Source organism: Portunus trituberculatus, chromosome 4 (assembly GCF_017591435.1).
Source record: "Portunus trituberculatus isolate SZX2019 chromosome 4, ASM1759143v1, whole genome shotgun sequence".
Taxonomy (NCBI): Eukaryota; Metazoa; Arthropoda; class Malacostraca; order Decapoda; family Portunidae; genus Portunus; species Portunus trituberculatus.
In genome coordinates this window covers 295,244-315,056 of record NC_059258.1, presented here as the reverse complement: position 1 = coordinate 315,056, position 19,813 = coordinate 295,244, and the positions used below count along the sequence as shown (strand labels likewise).

Below are 19,813 nucleotides of genomic sequence, written 5' to 3'. Positions count from 1 at the left end.
AAGAACCATCTCATAAAATACTTAAGGAAATAAATAAATAAATAAAAAAAATAGAGCAGTTAATGTTTTTATTAGCCGCAAAACATACATGGAAGGAAAAAATAAGAATATATGTACTAAATTCAATGATAATTTTCCGTGATTTAAATGTTTCTACAATGGGAGTAAAATAATGAATGCGTGTGTGTAGGAAAGGAAATACTGTCGAGCGAGTGGAGGCTGAAATTGATCGGAAAAAAAAAAAAAAAAAGTATCCTGGAAATTTATCTGAAGCCTAGAGATTTCTCGCCCAATCTGGTAAAACTACATTGCAAGGGCTCGAGAATTTCCAAATGTTTTCGTTCACCTTTCACAATTCATGATATCAATACTCTTATCGTTACATTGAAACTGTCAAAATTAAGTGTGTAACTCCACACAAAAACGTAAAATTATTAGATTAGTTCTTTCCTGTGTTAGGTTGATGTTAGTTGCGGATATAGAATAATGCAAATGTATGATATGTGATGCAGCGGGCGAAATATAACGAAACATGGCAGAGTGTAATGTTATGGTTGAGTTAAATGGTCATTTCTCTGAACTAATACTCAAGAGATGGCGCTAGTGTGGCAGCGGACGATTTAAATTCCCTTGTGGCCTTTAAATACAAGTTAAATACCCTGAGATTTAGAATTGATAGTCTTTTAATCCTAAACGTCAATGTTATTATCTCATTATCTGTGTTTCCTCACTCCTAAGTCTTCACCAAGATGAACATTGGTTTGGTGAGAGGCTGCCTGGTGAAACAATGTCTGTATGTGTGTGTGTCTTTCTCTCTATCTTTGACTGCCTACCATTTCTCTCTCTACCATCGATATCTGATTGAATTCTTATTAATCAGTACCATTTTATATAATCATAAGTTGCCGATAATCATATTGAAAAATTTTAGTTAGATAATAAAAATATTGTTGCTATATTCTGTTCACCATCGCTAGGGAGACACGCTACAGCTGCTCCTCCCTATAGCCGAGTTCACTTGGAGCCGAAATGTACTAACTAATATGAGAGAATATAAGTATTTAAATCTATTCAAAAGATGTATAAAATAATAACTAGTATTTCTAGTTTGTTATTGAAAAGAACATAGATGAAGACGTGAGCACGTGGCGGCGAATCACACTCGAGCGTCGAAGCGGAAGTCAACAACAGAAGGAAAAAAACTGAGGTGCAACTTTTCGCAGTTTTTTCGTCAATTCTCCCACACTGAAGCTTTATCCAGCCTAGAACACACATTTTACCTGCCCTGCACCCGTGCATCACCTTAATTTAAGTCAATATGACGTAGATTCAGCATTTCCTTTCACCTGTAAGACAACCTTGGCCAAACCTTCTCTTGTTCAACGCACCAGTCTTTGTCTTATCACTCATTTCCACCCACGTGAGTTCAGGGTTACACTCTTCCTGCCCTGGACTCTTGACTGGGTAAATACGACCAGTCATTCTCTTTATCTGGTCTAATTAGAGACATTAGCTTAGCACTTTCTAACCTAAGTAGGTGGGATGTGTGCTTTAAGAGAGTGCCAGCCAGTCAACTAAAGCAGTAATTTATTATTTTTTTTTTTGGCTAATGTTTGGTGTGTTGCAGGGAGAGTGGCGGCCACGACTGAGGGAGGGACAATGTCAGAGGAGGGTTCGAGGGAGCTCATTGAATCCATCAAGAGGCAACAGGCAGAGACCAGGATCTGCCTCAGCCTGGCCAACCGTCACATCAACACACTCTATTCCCAGGTGTGCTCTCTCTCTCTCTCTCTCTCTCAGTTTTTTTTGTCTATATTTATTTTTCATCTAATTTTTGTCTGTATGTATTTTTATTGCTCTCTCTCTCTCTCTCTCTCTCTCTCTCTCTCTCTCTCTCTCTCTCTCTCTCTCTCTCTTTCTCATTAAGAACCATTGAAAGCCACCCATACAATACAACACAACACAACACTACAACACACCCCAAAACCTAATCTAACACACCTCGTATTGCCAGGTACAAGACTTGGAGGAGCAGTTCCGCACGGCTATGGTCTTCAAGAAACACTCTGCACGCTACAACCTCCGACAGAAACTTGCAGTGATTATGGGACTCAAGATTGTTTACCTCAACTATTGCTCCGTCAAATCGCAGGAGCTGGAACGCATTAAGAGGAAGCTCCGATCCCTTACTGGCCGAGAGGATGAGGCTATGGACACTGATTCACTAGAGGAGCCAAGTACTTCCCTGGTGGAGATGTAGTGTGCTGATGTGTTGGATGTGTTGACTCCTCACCTGTGTGTCTATTCTCGAAAGCTTCCTCTACCCAGAACTCACAGAGAGGGAGAGACAAAGGTGGAGAGAGACTAAACTGATTCATTCTGGTTTGAGTGTTGACTGCCTGTGTTTCCTCAAGGCTCCAGTACTGTAGACTGACTGAGAGAGGGTTGAAGACTAACCTCATTATTTCTGTGTTTTTTTTTTTTTTCAAGAACGGACAGAGAAAGAGAGAGGGAAAGACAGAGGTGGAGAGAGACTAAACTGATTCATTCTTGTTTGAGTATTGACTGCCTGTAGACTGACTGAGAGAGGGTTGAAGACTAACCTCATTATTTCTGTGTTTTTTTTTTTTTTCAAGAACGGACAGAGAAAGAGAGAGGGAAAGACAGAGGTGGAGAGAGACTAAACTGATTCATTCTTGTTTGAGTATTGACTGCCTGGGTTGGTGAAGATTAAACTCATTATTTTTGTGTTTTTTCAAGGCTTTCTCTTTCTAGACTGACTGAAAAAGGAGGGGAATGTTAAAAAAAAAAAAAAAAAATCAAAGGACTGACTTGGGAAGGAAGGAGGTGAAAGTCTAGAGTGGTTTATGTTTGTGGTTTAATTAGAGAGAGTGAGAGGGCTAGACTTATAGAGATAGCTTAGCCTTTATTTGTTTCCTCTGGTTAATTTTAAGGGCCTGGAAAAAGTGATTGTGTGAATGTGAAGTATCATAGGAATATTTCAAAATCAGGAAGCAATTTCAGGCAATTTTCTTGTTTTGTTTAGATAATTTGAGCATTTAGTGGCGTGAGGGTATTTTGTATCCAGGATTCGCTCCAGATCTGACGCGTTTAGGAGTCACAAAAATGTCTGCAATGGAGGAGGAGCAGGATGTGGAGATTGAAGAAGAGGAGGAGGAGGAGGAGGAGGAGACACTGGTTCTCGTCGAGCTCCATGGCGTGATAGACTCAGAGATCATCACACAGGACAGCTTCAGCAAATTTAAGGTGTTAGCGGTGGATTCTGAGCGCCCGGTCCTGCAGGTGGAGAATTTTATCTTCTCTGGAGAATATGAACACACACTAGGAACAGCTGTGTTCTTCGAGGAGGAGGAAAAGCGGCTGAAATGTGACCCTGTGTTCTGCAAGAAGCCCCCACGGATGCTGCGTTATGCCTGCTCCACCAACAAGAAGCTCAACATGAAGAGAATATTTGTGTCGGAGAAGAGCGCTGGTCTTGATGTGAAGTGTGAGGGTGCACCTGGGCCAAGTAATGTCTCTGTTGACCTTTCAGACACACCCCAGATTGTGAATGCTGGTGATGGGGATACAGAAGAGGTGCAGGAGGAGGTGTCAACAGGATGCTAGGACAGTGTTGGTCAATGCCTGTATTCTTAAATGCTTTGTTCTCTCACCCTCTCTTTCCAAAGGCTGTAATATAAGATAGCCATGTTTTTAAGGGTATTTTGATGGCATTTGTGATATATTGGCAATAATTTTAGTTTATCAAAAGGGGAAACTGTCTCAAAAACCTGGTTAGTCATCTCCGTGTCCTTGGGGAATTATCAGAGAGAGAGAGAGAGAGAGAGAGAGCAAGGCATTTTTTTAATACTGTGTGGTGTGAGGTTTGTTATCGTGCTGGTTTCTTGATGCTGCTATTTTGGATTGGTGCTGTTCGAGGCAGACTTGTGAGAGGCACCAGCTGTTGTCCATCTTGCTCTCTCTGTCGTGCTAGAAGGAAATGTCTTGTTCTTGTGTTTTTTAGTATAAGTGTGGTATAATCTTTTGTCTTTGTTGTTTTTTGTTGTTTTGTTTCATCTCTCCCTTCTTTCTGTTTATTTCATTCTTGTCTCATTCTTCTTCCATATTTCATCCACTTGCTCCTCTTTGTTGCTTTTGTTGCTTTGTGTTTCTGTGTTTCATCTCTTCCTTCTCACTGTTTCATTCATTCTCATCTCTTCTTCATTCTTTCATATTTCATCCACTTCCTCCTCTTATTCTTTCTCTCTCATATTTACCGTCCTTCATGTTTCTTCACGACTTGTTTCTCTAATGATAACAATCCTGACTTTTAATTCTAACAGCAAAAAACAATGGCACAACAAGACTTAGCTAGTGTGTGTGTGAGAGTGTGAGAGATATGACTTGATACTGTTCTTAGCAATGAGTGGATGTGCATTGAGCCATAATGTTGCTTGGGAATGGCTAGTATTTATGTGGAGAATGTGTGGAGTGAATAGTGCTTGTGATTATGTGACAGAATGTTCATCTGTCTGAATGTCAAATGTATCAAGTTGTGTTCTGTGTGAGTCCCAACCGCTGGTCCCTTCACAGCACATTGAGTCACTTGTTAATGTACTCATCTGTCATGTGTGTCAGACTAAGTTATTGGAGTAAACCAGTGTGTCTTTTTTCATCATTATACTTGACAGTGAGGGAGTGTTTCCTTAACCAGAGAGAGAGAGAAGTAGCAGTAGACATTCTTGTTCTTAGGTTGATGAGTAGAAGGAGGAAGAGACAGAGGAAGGTGCAGGAAAAAAAAAATAAATAAAAAAAAATACAGTAGAGGAAAGTGACAAAAAAGAGAAAGAGAGAGGTAGCAGCAGACATTCTGGTATTTAGGGTCATGAGTAAGAGGAGACAGGAAAGTGCAGGAAAAAAAATAGACAAAGTAGAGGAAAGTGACAAAAGAGAGAGATAGAGAGCAGATAGCCTATACCTCTAAAACAAAAGTACAGGCAAAAAAAAAAAAAAAACATTAAGGATAACTGGCTATTCTACACACTAATGTAAGGACAGGATGGCACTGAGAGAGATGACTGCATTACCTAATGGATAAACTCACCATAACTCAAGTGTTTCTTATACAATTGTCAGCAAATTGTGCACAACATCTGAGAAACATGAGATTAATGGGGCAGCAAATAAAGCATCTTGTAATACCTTTATATATCAATTTTACTCTATCAATATACAAGGAATAATAATAAAGTCTATCACAACATATGCCTCAATAATAATAATAATAATAATAATAATAATAGCACATGCTTTCTATACTATTAAGTAATTTTACCTCCTACTTATACATAGAAATAACAATAATAGAATCTTGAAGTAATGGAGGAATGTTTCTAATTCTATATATAAATGGCATTAATTGAGTTGTAAATTAAGTGTGCATCTACAGAATATACAAACTTTCTCTCAAAACAATATACAGTAAGTCCTTGTTATACAGTAGTTCTTTATCCGGTAAATTCACAGTTACGGTATTTGGAAATTACTACCCTTGATTCGATATACGGTAAGAAACATTCACAGATACGGCATCCGCTCATGTCAGCGTGGGGAAGCAGGGGTGATGACGTCATCCACACTGACTTTAACTTGACCACTCTTGGAGCCTGTTATCTCTTCCCTTCCCATCCATTTTTTTTTAACTGCATTACATATTTTCAGGAACACAAATGTACCATATAACAAGGACTCATAAGGTAGAAATCATGTTAATCTGTAAATGAAAACATGAAACTACCTTAAAAAAAAACTTGTTACTGAAAGAACTAGGTAAATACAATTACTGCTTCCTAAATGTTACAGTATCTTCAAGCTTAAAAAAGGTGTAGTAAAAGTTATTTGGGTTTTCAAGGGAGCTTTCATGGTTCTAATAGTTTAATAGGGTGTAGTGGAAGTTACTGTGATTTTCAAGAGAGCTTTTATAGTTTTAGTGCAAGTTTAACAGGATGCAGTGGAAGTTATTGAAGTTTTAGAGTATTTCTATAGGTAGTGGTAATGTAATGAGTAATGTGTACCACCAGCAGACACAAGAAGCTAAAACAAAACAAATTACTATCTTTAGCAATAATACTCTTAATATATGGCAACAGTTTCTTTGTGATATGGCAAAACCCTGTCTCTTTACCAGGCTGGCAATACCACACACACACACACACACAATTGGAACATTTTGAGTGAGGAAGTGGTGTCAGCAAAGAGTGTGCATAGCTTTAAAGAAAAACTGGGTAAGTGTAGATATGGAGACGGGGCCACATGAGCGTAAAGCCCAGGCCCGGTAAAACTACAACTAGGTAAAGACACACACACACACACACACACACACACACACACACACACACACACACTTAGCTCTGTCAGCCCTCATGAAGCACCTTACTACAGCACAGGAGGTTAGGCAAGACAAAATACTTATAGAAATGCCCATGCTAAGATATGGCAGAAATATAATATGGTAATAATTCTGGAGCATTTCGTCATTTGTAATATTATTTGTGCTAGACTAATACACATGTACACATAACCTCTCTCTCTCTCTCTCTCTCTCTCTCTCTCTCTCTCACTTTGAGCTGAAGACTTTATAACTAGAATATTTTCCACATTTGGACATTAAAGAAAGCCAGAAAGACTAGTTTAAAATCAGTTTGGCTGCACATTGAAGTAAACCTTGTAGAAAATGAATAAAAAAAGATAAAACACAGACTGAGACAGAAAAAATGATTGAAAAATAGGAAAGAATCAAAACAAACACTGAGACAATAGGAAAATAATATAGCTAAAAATTAATCTGGCTAGAATTGAACATCACTAAAATAAACCTTGGTATCTTTACCTGACACAACCTTAAGTAAGAAAAACAAGTCAGAACATCAAAACATTTGCAAAATGTAGATCTTTCAACTTCAAACACAAGAAAAACAAACTAAACACTGCATACAATCTTCACCTCTCTTCCTGCCTTGATATCTTTACCCGACACAACCTCAACTAAGAAAAACAAGTCGGAACATCAAAACATTCACAAAACGCAGATCTTTCAATCTCAAATACAGGAAAGATAAATCAATCACCAGCTACATACCTTCATTTTCATTCCTGCCTTATTCTCTACCCTTGACACAATCTCAAATAAGAAAAACACACCAGGACATCATAACATTCACAAAATGCAGATCTTCCAACCTCAAATACAGGAAAAACTAAGTCAATTATCAGCTACATACCTTTTCCCTTCCTGCCATGGTCTTTATCCCTGACACAACTTCAAAACATTTACAAAATGCAGATCTTCCAACCTCAAACACAAAAAAAACTAACAAAACACTGCAAACAATCTTCTTTTCTCTTCTTGCCTCACCCTCAAAAAAAAGTTTACCTGGCCCCTGACTGGCATCTTTACCTGGCCCCTGACTGGCACCTTTACTTGGCCCTCGATTGGCACCTTTACCTGGCCCCTGACTGGCACCTTTACCTGGCCCCTGACTGGCACCTTTACCTGGCCCTCACACAGACAAATACAACTTCCTTCTATGGCACAAGTAAAAATTAATCTGGCTACAACTGAACAGCATTGAAAACCTTGGTGTCTGTCTCTCAGCATTCACAAAACACAGATTTATCAACCTCAAATGCAGGAAAAGCCAAATACATGCTCCATAGAACCTTCATCTCTCTTCCTGCCACAGTCTCACGTGGGAGAAAACAAGCTAAAAACATCTAAAACTCTGATTGGCACCTTTACCCTTACACAGACAAATACAGCTTTCTTCTATGGCACAAATAAAAATTAATCTGGCTACAACTGAACAGCACTAAAAAAAACTTTGGTCTCTCTCCCTGACACAACCTCAAACACGGACAACACACCAGGTCATCAAAACACTCACAAAACACAAACAACAGACCAGGGGACTAAAATGCTCACCTAGCACAGATTTCTCAGCCTCAAACACAGGAAAACCAAACCAAATACTGCATAGAACCTTCATTTCTCATCCTACCTCAGCCTCACACAGGAAATCACAAGCTAAACACATTGACACCTATGATTAGAATCCTTACCCTTACACAGACAAATACAACTTCCTTCTGTGGCACAAGTAAGCAATGGCAATCCAGATACTTGTCGCCCAAAGGTTCATAATGAGGTGATTGGAATGGTGCTGTCCAACTGGCTTCCAGGACCAAGGAAACAGCCCGCCACAAATCTCATGCCCAACGTATAGAAGGATTGAGTTCATGCCTGCATAACGTAATGGATTTCCGCCCCACCAGCCTCTCTCGTCAATCATAACATAGAATACAGTGAAGAGGATGAAGGCAAAGCAAGTAGTGCATAGAACATAAGATAACGACCACAGATTCTTGTTCACTGGGATTAAGCCACCTTCTTTCCTCCAACTACAGAGAAAGCCAGCCAGAAGACCAGTCACCAGCGCCCACACAAGCCAGCGACTCCAGCGGCCGCGGTGTGTCTGATATGTGGTGATGATGCGGCCACAAGCTGCACCAAACTGAACCTGTGTGATGGTGAGTGGTCAGCTTGTGTTAGGGAAGATTAGTGGCTTAACTCCTTCACTACTTCATTTTTACCTTAAGTTTTTATAGGATTATATTGTTTTGTTGACATTATTAAGGGTCATTGGGGGTCAGAAGATTAATGGCCACAGTTTTCACTATTTCAAACCCTTCAGTAATGGGATGCATTTTTACCTTAAGTTTTGTGCATGATTAGACCATTTTATTGACATTAGAAAGGGTCTATGGAGGTCAGAAGATTAATGGCCCAGAGACTTCACTATTTTAATCCCCCACATGAGTTTCTGAAGCTGTATAAAATCACCAAATAGTAAGCAGAATAAATATGACAGCATGTCCTGATACTGAAAGGTTTAATGCGGTGTGATCTAATGCCATGTAATATAATTGAATCTATGTGTGGTGGTGTTTTTAGCTTGTAGAATTCAAGGGTGTATTTTACAGTTTGAGGGATAGAGTGACAAGATTTCTACAGCATCAACTGGAGAAACACTCTTGAAAACCTTCCTAATCATCTCTGTGGCCTTGAAAAACAGTTGTGGTGAGAGAACAGAGCATATTCAAGAGCATTTTTATGGCTCTAGGGGCAGAGACAAAATTTCTACATTACTAACTAGAGAAACACTAAGAAAAAAAAAAAAAACACTAACCATCTCTGTTGCCTTGGAAAACAGTCATGGTGAGAGAACAGAGTATTTTCAAGGGTGTTTTCATGGTTGTAAGAGCAGAGGGACAAGATTTCTACATTACTAACTAGAGAAACACTAAAAACACCCCACAAATATTCTCTGTGGCCTTGGAAAAATAGTGATGAGAGAGCAAAGCATTTCTGAATCACCTTTACACCACCACCACCACCACCACTACTAACATTCCTTTCCTTTCCATTACTAACCATGAGGACAGAAGTAAGAGCGCCCAGTAGTCCTTCAGGGTCGTATGGAGTGTTGCTGGCATATATAGTGACACAAGTAGGGTGGCTGTACACATGAGACCGACCCACCACCACCCGATCTATGTATCCAGCCGCTCCCCCTGTGCAGCCTCGGTTCATCCCCCACTCATGCAGCCCCCCTGGTCCAAGATAGCCCCTGAGGAAGATAAGGGAAATGTAGGAAAGACTTGTGATACTTTAAAGGAAAAAAATTTCTCTCTCACTCTTACACACACACACACACACACACACACACACACACACACACACACACACATATAGAACATAGAATGGTGGAAAAGTGGAATGCATTGAGTGATGAAAAATTGGATAAATGAAGACATGGAGACAGGACACTATGAGCCCCACTCGAATCCTGTACAATACAACTAGGTACACACACACACATCTAATCTGGGACAATAGTGACACAAGTGGACAAAGAAAGAAATAAAGAAAGGACAACTGCAGGAGAGATATCAAGGAGGTCAGCTTTCCACAAAGATGTGTAGAGGTGTGGAACAGTTTAGATGAGAGAGTCATTGAAGCAAAGGACAATAAATAAGTTCAAACAAATGTTGGATGTGCATAGACATGGAGACAGAACAGCACTAGCACAGCTTTCTTCCTGTATGTTACAATTAGGTAAATACAACTAAGTAAACACATATACACACACTTACATGGGGCAGCCGGGGACAGGGAGGCCAAAGGTGAGTGTGGCATGTATGATAAGCAGCACCAGAGTAAACACCCACTGTGGGCTGGAACGCACTATGTCGCGGATCTTCCAGTACCAGACATACTGTGGGGTAAGACGTGCTGGTGTTAGGCTAGGCAGTGCTAGTTTTGTTTAGGTTAGGTTAGAAAATTGTTAGGTTAGGTTAAGTTATATTATGGTTGAAATTTCTGAGGTTACGTTAGGAAATGGTTAGGTTAGGTTAGATACTGGAGCTTAGCAAATAGTTATGGGTAGATTAAGGTTAAAGTTTGTAAGGTTAGGTTAGGTTAGGTTAGGTAGTGGTATTGTTTTGGTTAGATTAGGTTAGGTTAGGTTACAAAATGGTTATAATACATTAGGGCTGAAATTTGTTAGGTTAGGATGTGGTAAGGAAAGATACTCCCTTGAAAATTTAATCATAGTTAAATGCCACACACAAAAAAAAAAACACTCTATGGAGGCATAAAGTGATGAAAAAAAATAAGAAATCAAATTAACTAAAAAAAAAAAAAATAAATAAATAAATAAATAAATAAAATACAGGAAAAAACAACACTTAGAAACCAAAACTCACACTCACACACACACACACACACACACACACACACACACACACCTCTGGGGACTCCTGAGGGTTCATGCTGTACACTTCAATCACTGCCGTCAGGAAGTAGCAAATGGCAAACCGCTGAAGCACGCCAAAGATTCGGAAAGTTGGCATGTAGTTGTGACCGCCAACACTGTAGAGAGAGAGAGAGAGAGAGAGAGAGAGAGAGAGAGAGAGAGAGAGAGAGAGAGATTAAAGTATTGCAGTACACATATATGAATAATGAACTGAGTTGCCAAGATAAGGAATTATAACAAATGTCAAAAAAAGGTACTGAAATAAAAAATAAACGATACAATGTGATAAAACTGAGAGGAAAAAAAAAGTTAATACAATAAGTGACACATTCTAACTCCTAGGTGTTCACAAGAAGAATTACAGAAGTACCTATTAATAGCTAGTGTAATAATATCCTTTGCAATATACCAGTGCATATTGGGGCAGAGTCAGTCATTAATTAGCATCCTCTTCAGTGTCAGAGTATTGCATGAGGGCTCAGCTAGATGCCCTTATAACTCAGGGCATTACTAACCAGGAGAAGATTCAGAGCCCCTCCACTAACCTTTGAAAATAAGACAGAGGGTAAAATAATAAGCAAAAATATAAGACAGAGACTAAAAACAATAAACACCGGACTCTGACAGAGGAGAAAAAAAAAAGAAAAAAAAAAGAGCTAAACCAATAAATGCCAGACTCTGATAAAAAAAAAAAAAAAAAAAAAAAAAAAAAAAAAATGAGAAAAAAAGAGCTAAAACAATAAACGGAAGATTTTGATAAAGGGAAAAAATTGGAAAAAGAAGCTTAAACAATAAATGCCAGACTCTGATAAGGGAAAACAAAAAAGTTAAAACAATAAACATCAGACTATGATAAAGGAAAAAAAAAGAAAAAAGAGCTAAAACAATAAACGCCAGACTTTGATATAAAAAAATAAATAAATAAATAAAAGTAATAATAAACACCATACACTAAACAACTGAAAAAACAACAACAACGGCTAAACAAAGAGCAAAGAAAACCAGGAATCATCAAAGAATAAACAGCAAAACTTTACCTGTTGACAATGAGGCCGAGAGCAAAGAGAATGAGGCATCGTTTGAGAATTCGCGCCACAATAATGATCCTTTTTGTGGCTCGGCGAAGCTGTGAGCGGATTGAGAACACCAAACTCACTCCCATGATCCACAGAAACCTGCAGGGAGGGACACGTGGATGGAAATGTACGGAACTTAAACGATACATATATAAAATAAAAAAAAATAGTGATTCCTTATCGTCTCACCACCGCCACCACTACTGCTACCATTACTACCATCACCACCACCACCACCATCACTACCATTACTACCACCACCACCACCACCATCACTACCACTATCATTACTACCATCACTACCACCAACACCATCATTACCACCACCACCATCACTACCACCACCACCGTCACTACCATAACATCAAAACCAATAAAAAAAACACTGCATTTACTCTCACCATCACCACTACCACCACTACTACACTGCATTTACTCTCACCACCACCACCATCACCACTACCACCATTACTACCACCACCACCATATCACAACCAACAAAGAAAATGCTGTATTTTTTTGTCACCACTTCCACCATCACCACTACCACTATCACCACCACCACCACTACTACTACCACTACCACCACCACAACCACCACCACATCAAAACTAACCAATAAAAAAAAAAAAAAAACATTTATTTTCACCACCACCACCATCACCACCACCACCACCACCACCACCACCACACTTACCAAGGAAACACCAGGTCGGCCACAGTGAGACCATTCCACCTTGCATGCTTGAAGAACCAGTAGCCGCCCCCCCCGTAGTTCACGAAGATCATCAGCACTATTGCCAATCTGGGCCGAGAACCTTCCATTAACTCCAACCAGGTCAGGTCAGGTCAGGTTAAGTCAGGTTAGGTTAGGTTAGGTTAGGTTAGGTTAGGTTAGGTTAGGTTGGGTTGGGTTGGGTCAGATTAGATTAAAAGTCAGGTTAGGTTAGGTCAAATTAAGTCAGGTTAGGTTAGGTTAGGTTGGATCTAAATTAGGTTAGGTTAGGTTGGGTCAAAGTCAGGTTAGGTTAGATTGGGTCAGATCAGGTTAGGTTAGGTTAGGTCGTCAGGTTAGGTTAGGTTGGGTCAAGTTAGATTAGGTCAAGCCAGGTTAGGTTAGGTTAGATCAAGTCAGGTTAGGTTAGGTTAGGTCAAGAAAACATTTGAATGACTTTTCTATATAAGAGATGAAAATTGGCCAGGGATAACAAAAAATATATATAAAAAAAGACCTACTTAGTTACCAGTCCCCTTACATGGACTAACTTGAGCCATAATTGTCAAGGGATGCATTTTAAGTTTTAATTATTTTTTCTATCTAAGAGGAGGAAACTGGCCAGGGATAACAAAAAAAAAAAAAAAAAAAAAGACCTACTTAGTTGCCAGTCCCCTTATATATTAACTTGAGCCAGGAATGTGAAGGGAAACATTTTTATTTATTTATTTATGTGAGAGGAGAAAACTGGCCAAGGATTAAAAAATATATATATTAGATAAATAAATTAAAGGAAAGGTCCACTTAGTTCACTTAGTTGCCAGTCCCCCTACATAATAACTCCCTGTGTACTGGTAGATTAATGGATGGATGAAGAGGAAGAGGAAGAAGAGGTGGAGAAAAAACATGAAAATGATAAAACAACAGAGAGACAGAGAACTAAATAGCAATGAGAGACAAACAAAACAAACCAACACTAAATGACAAACGAGAGAAAGAGGACACAGAAAAAAAGAGAGAGAGAGAGAGAGAGAGAGAGAGAGAGAGAGAGAGAGAGAGAGAGAGAGAGAGAGAGAGAGAGAGAGAGAGAGAGAGAGAGAGAGAGAGAGAGAGAGAGAGAGAGAGAGAGATAATTAAGTACCAACAGACAAACAGACAAACAGACAGACACTCCTACACACAGACACTAACCCACGAAAGGCATCAAGGGACCGCAACCTTCCAGACTCCCTCCGTCCATCCAGCGGCACAGGATCTGGATGGCGTATGGAAGCAGAAGTGGACTGGGAGGTGGATGGTTGAGAGGTGGATGGCTGGGAGGTGGAAGACTGTGATGTGGATGGCTGTGGGTCGGATAGTTGGTCGGATAACACGGATGAATGGTCTTGAGGGCGTCTGGAGAGCAAAGGACTTCTCTCATTGTCCTCTGGTTGCTGTGGAGGATGTGATGGTGAGCATGTGATGGTGATACTACTAACTACTACTACTACTACTACTACTACTACTACTACTACTACTACTACTACTGTTATTGCTACTATACTATTACTACTACTATACTATTATTACAACTACTACTGCATCTACTACTACTACTACTACTATATACTACTACTACTACTATTACTACTATTACTGTTACTGCTACTGCTACTATTACTTTATAACTACTAGTACTTATACTATTACTACAACTACTACTACTACTTATACTATTACTACAACTACTACTACTTATACTATTACTATAACTACTACTACTACTACTACTACTACTACTACTACTACTACTACTACTACTACTACTACTACTACTCCTCCTCCTCCTCCTCCTCCTCCTACTACTACTACTACTACTACTACTACTACTATTACTTCTACTACTACATATACACATATAAAATACTAGTTTTCAAAAATATATACAAGCAAAAACTCCCAAAATGGATACAAACACACACACACACACACACACACACACACACACACACACACACACACACACACACACACACACAATGACAAATGGAACAAATTGAGTAGAGAGGTGGTGTGTGTGGGTAAAGTCAGTCAGATGAAGGACAAACTTTATAAATGTCGACAAAGAGACAGGATATAGAGAGCCAAGGTCGGGCCCTGTAAATCACAAATAGGTAAATACAAATAGGTAAACACACACACACACACACACACACACACACACACACACACACACACACACACACACACAGGCCTCACCCTTGCTGTGACCGGTGAGTCCATTCGCCGCACCAGAAACTTGCTACACAGCCACATAAACATTAACAGCAGGAAGAAGAGGATGGCTGTGACAAGTGCTGTGAAAGAAATGAGAGAGAGATGCCAGATGAGAGAGAGATAGAGAGAGAGATAGGTGTATGGCAGGGAAAGGGAGAGAGGGGGAGGAAGAGAAGAGAGTGAGGGAAGGAGAGATGGATAGAGAAGGAAGAACGAGGAAGAGGAAAAGAGGGAAAGGTAAGGAGAGAGAGAGAGAGAGAGAGAGAGAGAGAGAGAGAGAGAGAGAGAGAGAGAGAGAGAGAGAGAGAGAGAGAGAGAGAGAGAGAGAGAGAGAGAGAGAGAGAGAGAGAGAGAGATTAATGGCAAGATTATTCACTACTCTAATCCCACACATGAGTTTCTGCAGTCATATAAAAACACCAAATAGTGACCAAATTGTACAGTACATATATGAAAAAGCGACATGGGATTGACAGAATTAAATAAGAAAAAAAAAATAAGAAAAAAAGAGAGAAGCTAAGAGTTGAAGGTGAAGAGAGAGGCAAAACCATAAGAGAAGCAATAAAGTAAGAGGAACGACACAATAAGAGGAACAATGCATTAACTTACGCAGCACTTCACTCTCTGGCTGCCTCGTCACCTCCACTCCCTGCGCTCCATGTGTGTCCAGAAGCAAGTGGTAGTTCCCATAGAGGTCAAAGTGGTAGCCCAGTCTGTCAGAAAGTGAAATATTAACTTCATTATATTGCATTTCCCTTGTTATCCTTGTTCTGGTTCAGTTATTTAGTCTATTGTGGCTATCTAGTGTAAATGGTAACCTAGTCTGTTGAGGAGTGAAATTTTAGCTCCATTATATTGCACCTGCCTTGTTATCCTTGGTCTGGTTCAGTTATTTAGTTTTATTTTATTGCATTTCCCTTGCTATCCTTGTTCTGGTTCAGTTATTTAGTTTATTGGGGGCTTTGTCTAGTGCAAACAGTAACCCAATCTGTCAGGAAGTGAAAGATTAGCTTCATTATATTGCATTTCCCTTGTTATCCTTGGTCTAGTTTGGATATTTAGTCTATTGTGGCTGTCTAGTGAAAATGGTAACCCAGTCTGTGAGGAAGTGAAATATTAGCTCCATTATATTGCACATGCCTTGTTATCCTTGGTCTGGTTCAGTTATTTATTTTGTTGTGGGTTTCTCTAGTGTAAACAGTATCTTTGAAAATTATAATTGCTAGAATGAGATTGTTTTCTACCATGTACCTCCTCTCTCTCTCTCTCTCTCTCTCTCTCTCTCTCTCTGCCTACCCCACAAGCCTTCTGTGTTTTTTCTTCATTTTTTCCGTTTTTTTTTTACTGAATTTTTTTGAATTTTTATGTGGGTTTTGATTTTTTTTTTAGAATTTTTTTTGAGTGTCAGCTTATCAAGTGTCTCTCTCTCTCTCTCTCTCTCTCTCTACACTAATACTTACTTGTAAAGGTCCCGGCCCTCCTTCTCTCTCTCTCTACACTAATACTTACTTGTAAAGGTCCCGGCCCTCCTCATTGGTGATGGTGATGGTGGTGGGGTAGGTGGTGTTGACGGGCAGGGTGTGGGTGGTGTTGGGTGCTAGAGTGAGGTAGTACCAGGGCGGACACTGCATTGATTAGAGAAAGTGACATTAAAATCGTAGTTAAAATTATTTGTCAAAATCTGAGAATTAGAGTTGATTTAGCCCCTTCAGTACTGGGATGCATTTTTACCATGAGTTTTGGGTGTGATGAGACCATTTTATTGACATTAGGAAGGGTCTATGGAGGTCAGAAGATTAATGGCCACAGTCTTCACTATCTTAATACCCACATAAGTTTCTGAAGTTGTATAAAATCACCAAATAGTAACCAAAAAATAATACTGAAATGCAAGTCTCTCTCTCTCTCACCTTGTAACATTCATCAGCCTGTGCCCAGAGCTGGAGAGTGTTGTATGGGTCACTGCTGGCTACCTCAAGACACGCCTGACCCAGAACAAGGTGTTGGCCATGGCAGATTGGTGTGGATGTGTCGTGAAGGGTCATAGTGGTGGTGGTGATGATGGTGGTGTACCTCTTAATGGTCCTTGTTCAGAAATGCTTTGTTTTCTCACCACAACTATTTTCCAAGGCCACAGGAATGATTAGCGAGGTTTTCAAGAGTGTTTCTCCAATTAGTAATGTAGAAATCTTGTCACTCTGCCTCTGGAACTATAAAATTGTCCTTGAAAATGCTTTGTTCCCTCACCACTACTGTTTTGCAAGGCCACAGATATGATAAGAGGGGTTCTCAAGAGTGTTTCTCCAATTAGTAATGTAGAAATTTTGTCACTCTGCCTCTAGAACCATAAAAAAAATACCTTAAAAATTCATGTCAATTTAAATAAAGCCTTTCAAATAATGTAGTTGAAGCACAGTTTGAAAATATAATTGACTGACTGACGGACAAAGATATGGTTATAATAGATGACACATTGAAGAAATAAAGGGTAATTGATAAGTGAAAGATGTGATAAATTGAAGAAAAAGGATAACTGATAAGTGAAATGTATGTGGAGATAATATTGCCTGTTGTTGAATGATTTAAAAGGGAAGTTGATGAAAAAGAAGACAATATAGAAGAACAAAGGTGGGAAAGGCTAACTGAGAGATGAATGACCAAAAAAATAAACATGACAGAGGTTGATATCAATGAATGGAGAGAGATAATGAAGAAAAGACAATGGATGAATGAAAATAAATATGATGACTGAATAGAAAATAATGGATAAATGCGAGGTACACACATGAATAATAACTCTCACTCACCAATAAACATGTGAATCAAGAGAAAATAATGGATGGATGAAGAGAAAATGGATGAATGAAGAGAAGATAATGGATGAATGCGCGGTACACAAGTGAATAATAACTCACACTGATAAACACACAAAACCACACAATACACTTACATAAGTAACACGTACATTGAAAACAATGAACAAAATTAATTAAATAAGAAAAACGTAATTAAATACTAACCCTGACACGAATAAAACCTAAACATTACTACGAATACATGGTAATACACATTGAATCATTAATCTATACACAAGCATAACACACACACACACACACACCTAACACGCCTACCTTGTGATGCTTTAGAGGGAAAACACTTGAAACACCGCCTTTAATAATGAAACACAGGTAAACACATATATGCATTGGTGAATATACATGATACATACTACACATACCTTGAAAACACCCGTGTACACCAGCAGAGAGGAGAAATTGAGGAGAAAGTGTAAAATAAACAGCGAGTCGCATGTCAGCTGATCGCCACAACACTAATCAGCTGAGCGACAACCACCATCACTGCCTTCTCTCGTCTCCTCTCTGCTTCTCCCTATCTCTGTATATCTCTATCTCTATCTCTAATACAACAATAGGGTTTTGTTTCCAGATAATATAGGCTAGATAAAGGAATGTGTGTTGAGATATGCACAGTTTATCTATTTAATTGGGGGTGTTTGGAGAGACGAGACATGGTACGGACTACGGATAAATCTGACTTGATAAATGTGTATTATCTTTAATCTCTCTCTCTCTCTCTCTCTCTCTCTCTCTCTCTCTCTCTCTCTCTCTCATATGCATGAGGAAATGTATATATTCCTTTACTTATCATCAATGCACCCTGGTATAGTCAAACATACATATATATCACGAATATGCGAAGAACCATGTTTCACCCTCCCTTTGTTATCCTATTATTTATGTTATGTTATGTTATGATAAACAATTTTGAGAAGGCTTCAATCAGTCCCCTCAGCCGTCAGTCCTGCCTCCCTCCCTCCCTTGATCTGCCACTGCCTGACACCAGTTACTGACAATGACTAATGACAGACATTGACCCTCATTCTTTTGTTGTGTGTCTGTTATTCCTGCTCTTACCTTGTTCATGTATTGGTTTATTCCTGCTCTTTCCTTGTTCATTTATTGGTTATCATGGATGGGAAAATCAGGGTTCTTTCATGAAGCTACATGTGTTAGCCCCTTCAGTACTGGGACACATTTTTACCTTAATTTTTTATTATGATTTGGTTATTTTATTGACATTAGGAATGGTCTATGGAGGTTAGAAGTTAAATTGGCAGTCTTAACTATTTTAATCCCCACATAAGTTTCTAAAGCTGTACAAAACCACCCAAATATTTACCAGAATCAATATGAAAAAAAGAGTTTAGGGTATGCTTAGGTTATTTTATTTACATTAGGAAGGGTATGTGGAGGTCAGAAGATTAATGGCCAGTCTTCACTATCTTAAATCCCCACATCAGAGAAATAAAAGAGTATTGCATTTCTTGTTGCTGTATTCTTTATTTCATTAATCGTCGCACAGAAAAACACAACAAGAAGGAATTGGACAACACATCAACTTTGGTTCTGAAAGTAGAGACTCTGAGCGTTGGTTTGAATTATTGTTTCCAGAAAAAAAAGCAAGACTGTTTTTTGTGCATCATTTTCTTTAATATTGTTATCTCATTAGAGGAAGGAAGGGAGGGATAGGGAGGGGTGGTTTATCCCTCTCCCTCCCCTCTCCTCCCTTCACTATAAACTCAGGCTAAACTTGCTTGCTTAGATGAGAGGAAAAAAAAAAAAAGGAAAATGTCTAGAAATTGTCGTCTGTTTTTTTTTGTCTGTATGTCTGTCTGTCACAAAGTAAATACCAATATACATATTTTTTATTTATCTTTGAAGGAAATGTTGAAGTTCCGAGTAAATTTTGTTAATCAAATACTTTGTCATTTATTTATTTTTCTTATTTTTCCAGGTCACAGTTGTGGTGAGCAGACACTCAGGTCATAGGGAGCTGGAAGAGGTCAGGTCAAGTGAGGTCATGCTGGTGTA

General features: G+C 39.1%; 3 protein-coding genes across 4 annotated transcripts; 2 read left to right on the top strand and 1 right to left on the bottom strand.

Annotated features, from left to right (window-relative positions):
* The first annotated feature begins 1,121 nt into the window (after positions 1 to 1,121).
* LOC123510692 lies at positions 1,122 to 2,492 on the top strand. The gene is made up of 3 exons (XM_045266015.1): positions 1,122 to 1,207; positions 1,628 to 1,770; positions 2,015 to 2,492. Exons 2-3 carry the CDS (start codon positions 1,660 to 1,662, stop codon positions 2,258 to 2,260), a joined length of 357 nt encoding a protein of 118 aa, XP_045121950.1. The 5' UTR covers positions 1,122 to 1,207; positions 1,628 to 1,659; the 3' UTR covers positions 2,261 to 2,492.
* On the bottom strand, positions 1,859 to 18,307 carry LOC123510567 (heparan-alpha-glucosaminide N-acetyltransferase-like). 2 transcript variants are annotated; one of them, XR_006676551.1, is made up of 13 exons: positions 18,160 to 18,307; positions 16,832 to 17,131; positions 16,431 to 16,546; positions 15,531 to 15,634; positions 14,904 to 15,001; positions 13,857 to 14,098; positions 12,648 to 12,755; positions 11,912 to 12,049; positions 10,867 to 10,990; positions 10,213 to 10,334; positions 9,491 to 9,686; positions 6,582 to 8,576; positions 1,859 to 1,914 (listed from the first exon to the last, which is right to left on the bottom strand). XR_006676551.1 is itself a non-coding variant. In XM_045265846.1 (12 exons), the coding sequence occupies exons 2-12, from the start codon at positions 16,964 to 16,966 to the stop codon at positions 8,121 to 8,123; spliced, it is 1,839 nt and encodes a 612-aa protein (XP_045121781.1). In that variant the 5' UTR covers positions 16,967 to 17,131; positions 18,160 to 18,307; the 3' UTR covers positions 5,200 to 8,120. The 2 variants fall into 2 exon arrangements, 1 of the variants encoding a protein (XP_045121781.1); XM_045265846.1 differs by lacking the exon at positions 1,859 to 1,914 and having other exon boundaries at positions 5,200 to 8,576.
* LOC123510684 (general transcription factor 3C polypeptide 6-like) lies at positions 2,593 to 4,694 on the top strand. Its single transcript, XM_045266001.1, has one exon. The coding sequence runs from the start codon at positions 3,127 to 3,129 to the stop codon at positions 3,625 to 3,627; it is 501 nt and encodes a 166-aa protein (XP_045121936.1). The 5' UTR covers positions 2,593 to 3,126; the 3' UTR covers positions 3,628 to 4,694.
* Positions 18,308 to 19,813: the final 1,506 nt, after the last annotated feature.

What these genes read in the sequence shown, in the direction of transcription:
- LOC123510692 (XM_045266015.1), top strand. Translation starts at nt 1,660, where the DNA reads ATGTCAGAGGAGGGTTCGAGGGAGCTCATTGAATCCATCAAGAGGCAA. An exon ending in TCAACACACTCTATTCCCAG is followed by an intron (nt 1,771 to 2,014) that starts GTGTGCTCTCTC and finishes TCGTATTGCCAG; the next exon opens with GTACAAGACTTGGAGGAGCA.
- LOC123510684 (XM_045266001.1), top strand. Translation starts at nt 3,127, where the DNA reads ATGTCTGCAATGGAGGAGGAGCAGGATGTGGAGATTGAAGAAGAGGAG.
- LOC123510567 (XM_045265846.1), bottom strand. Translation starts at nt 16,966, where the DNA reads ATGACCCTTCACGACACATCCACACCAATCTGCCATGGCCAACACCTT. An exon ending in GCCAGAGAGTGAAGTGCTGC is followed by an intron (nt 15,002 to 15,530) that starts GTAAGTTAATGC and finishes TTTCTTTCACAG; the next exon opens with CACTTGTCACAGCCATCCTC. An exon ending in ACTCACCGGTCACAGCAAGG is followed by an intron (nt 14,099 to 14,903) that starts GTGAGGCCTGTG and finishes CATCCTCCACAG; the next exon opens with CAACCAGAGGACAATGAGAG.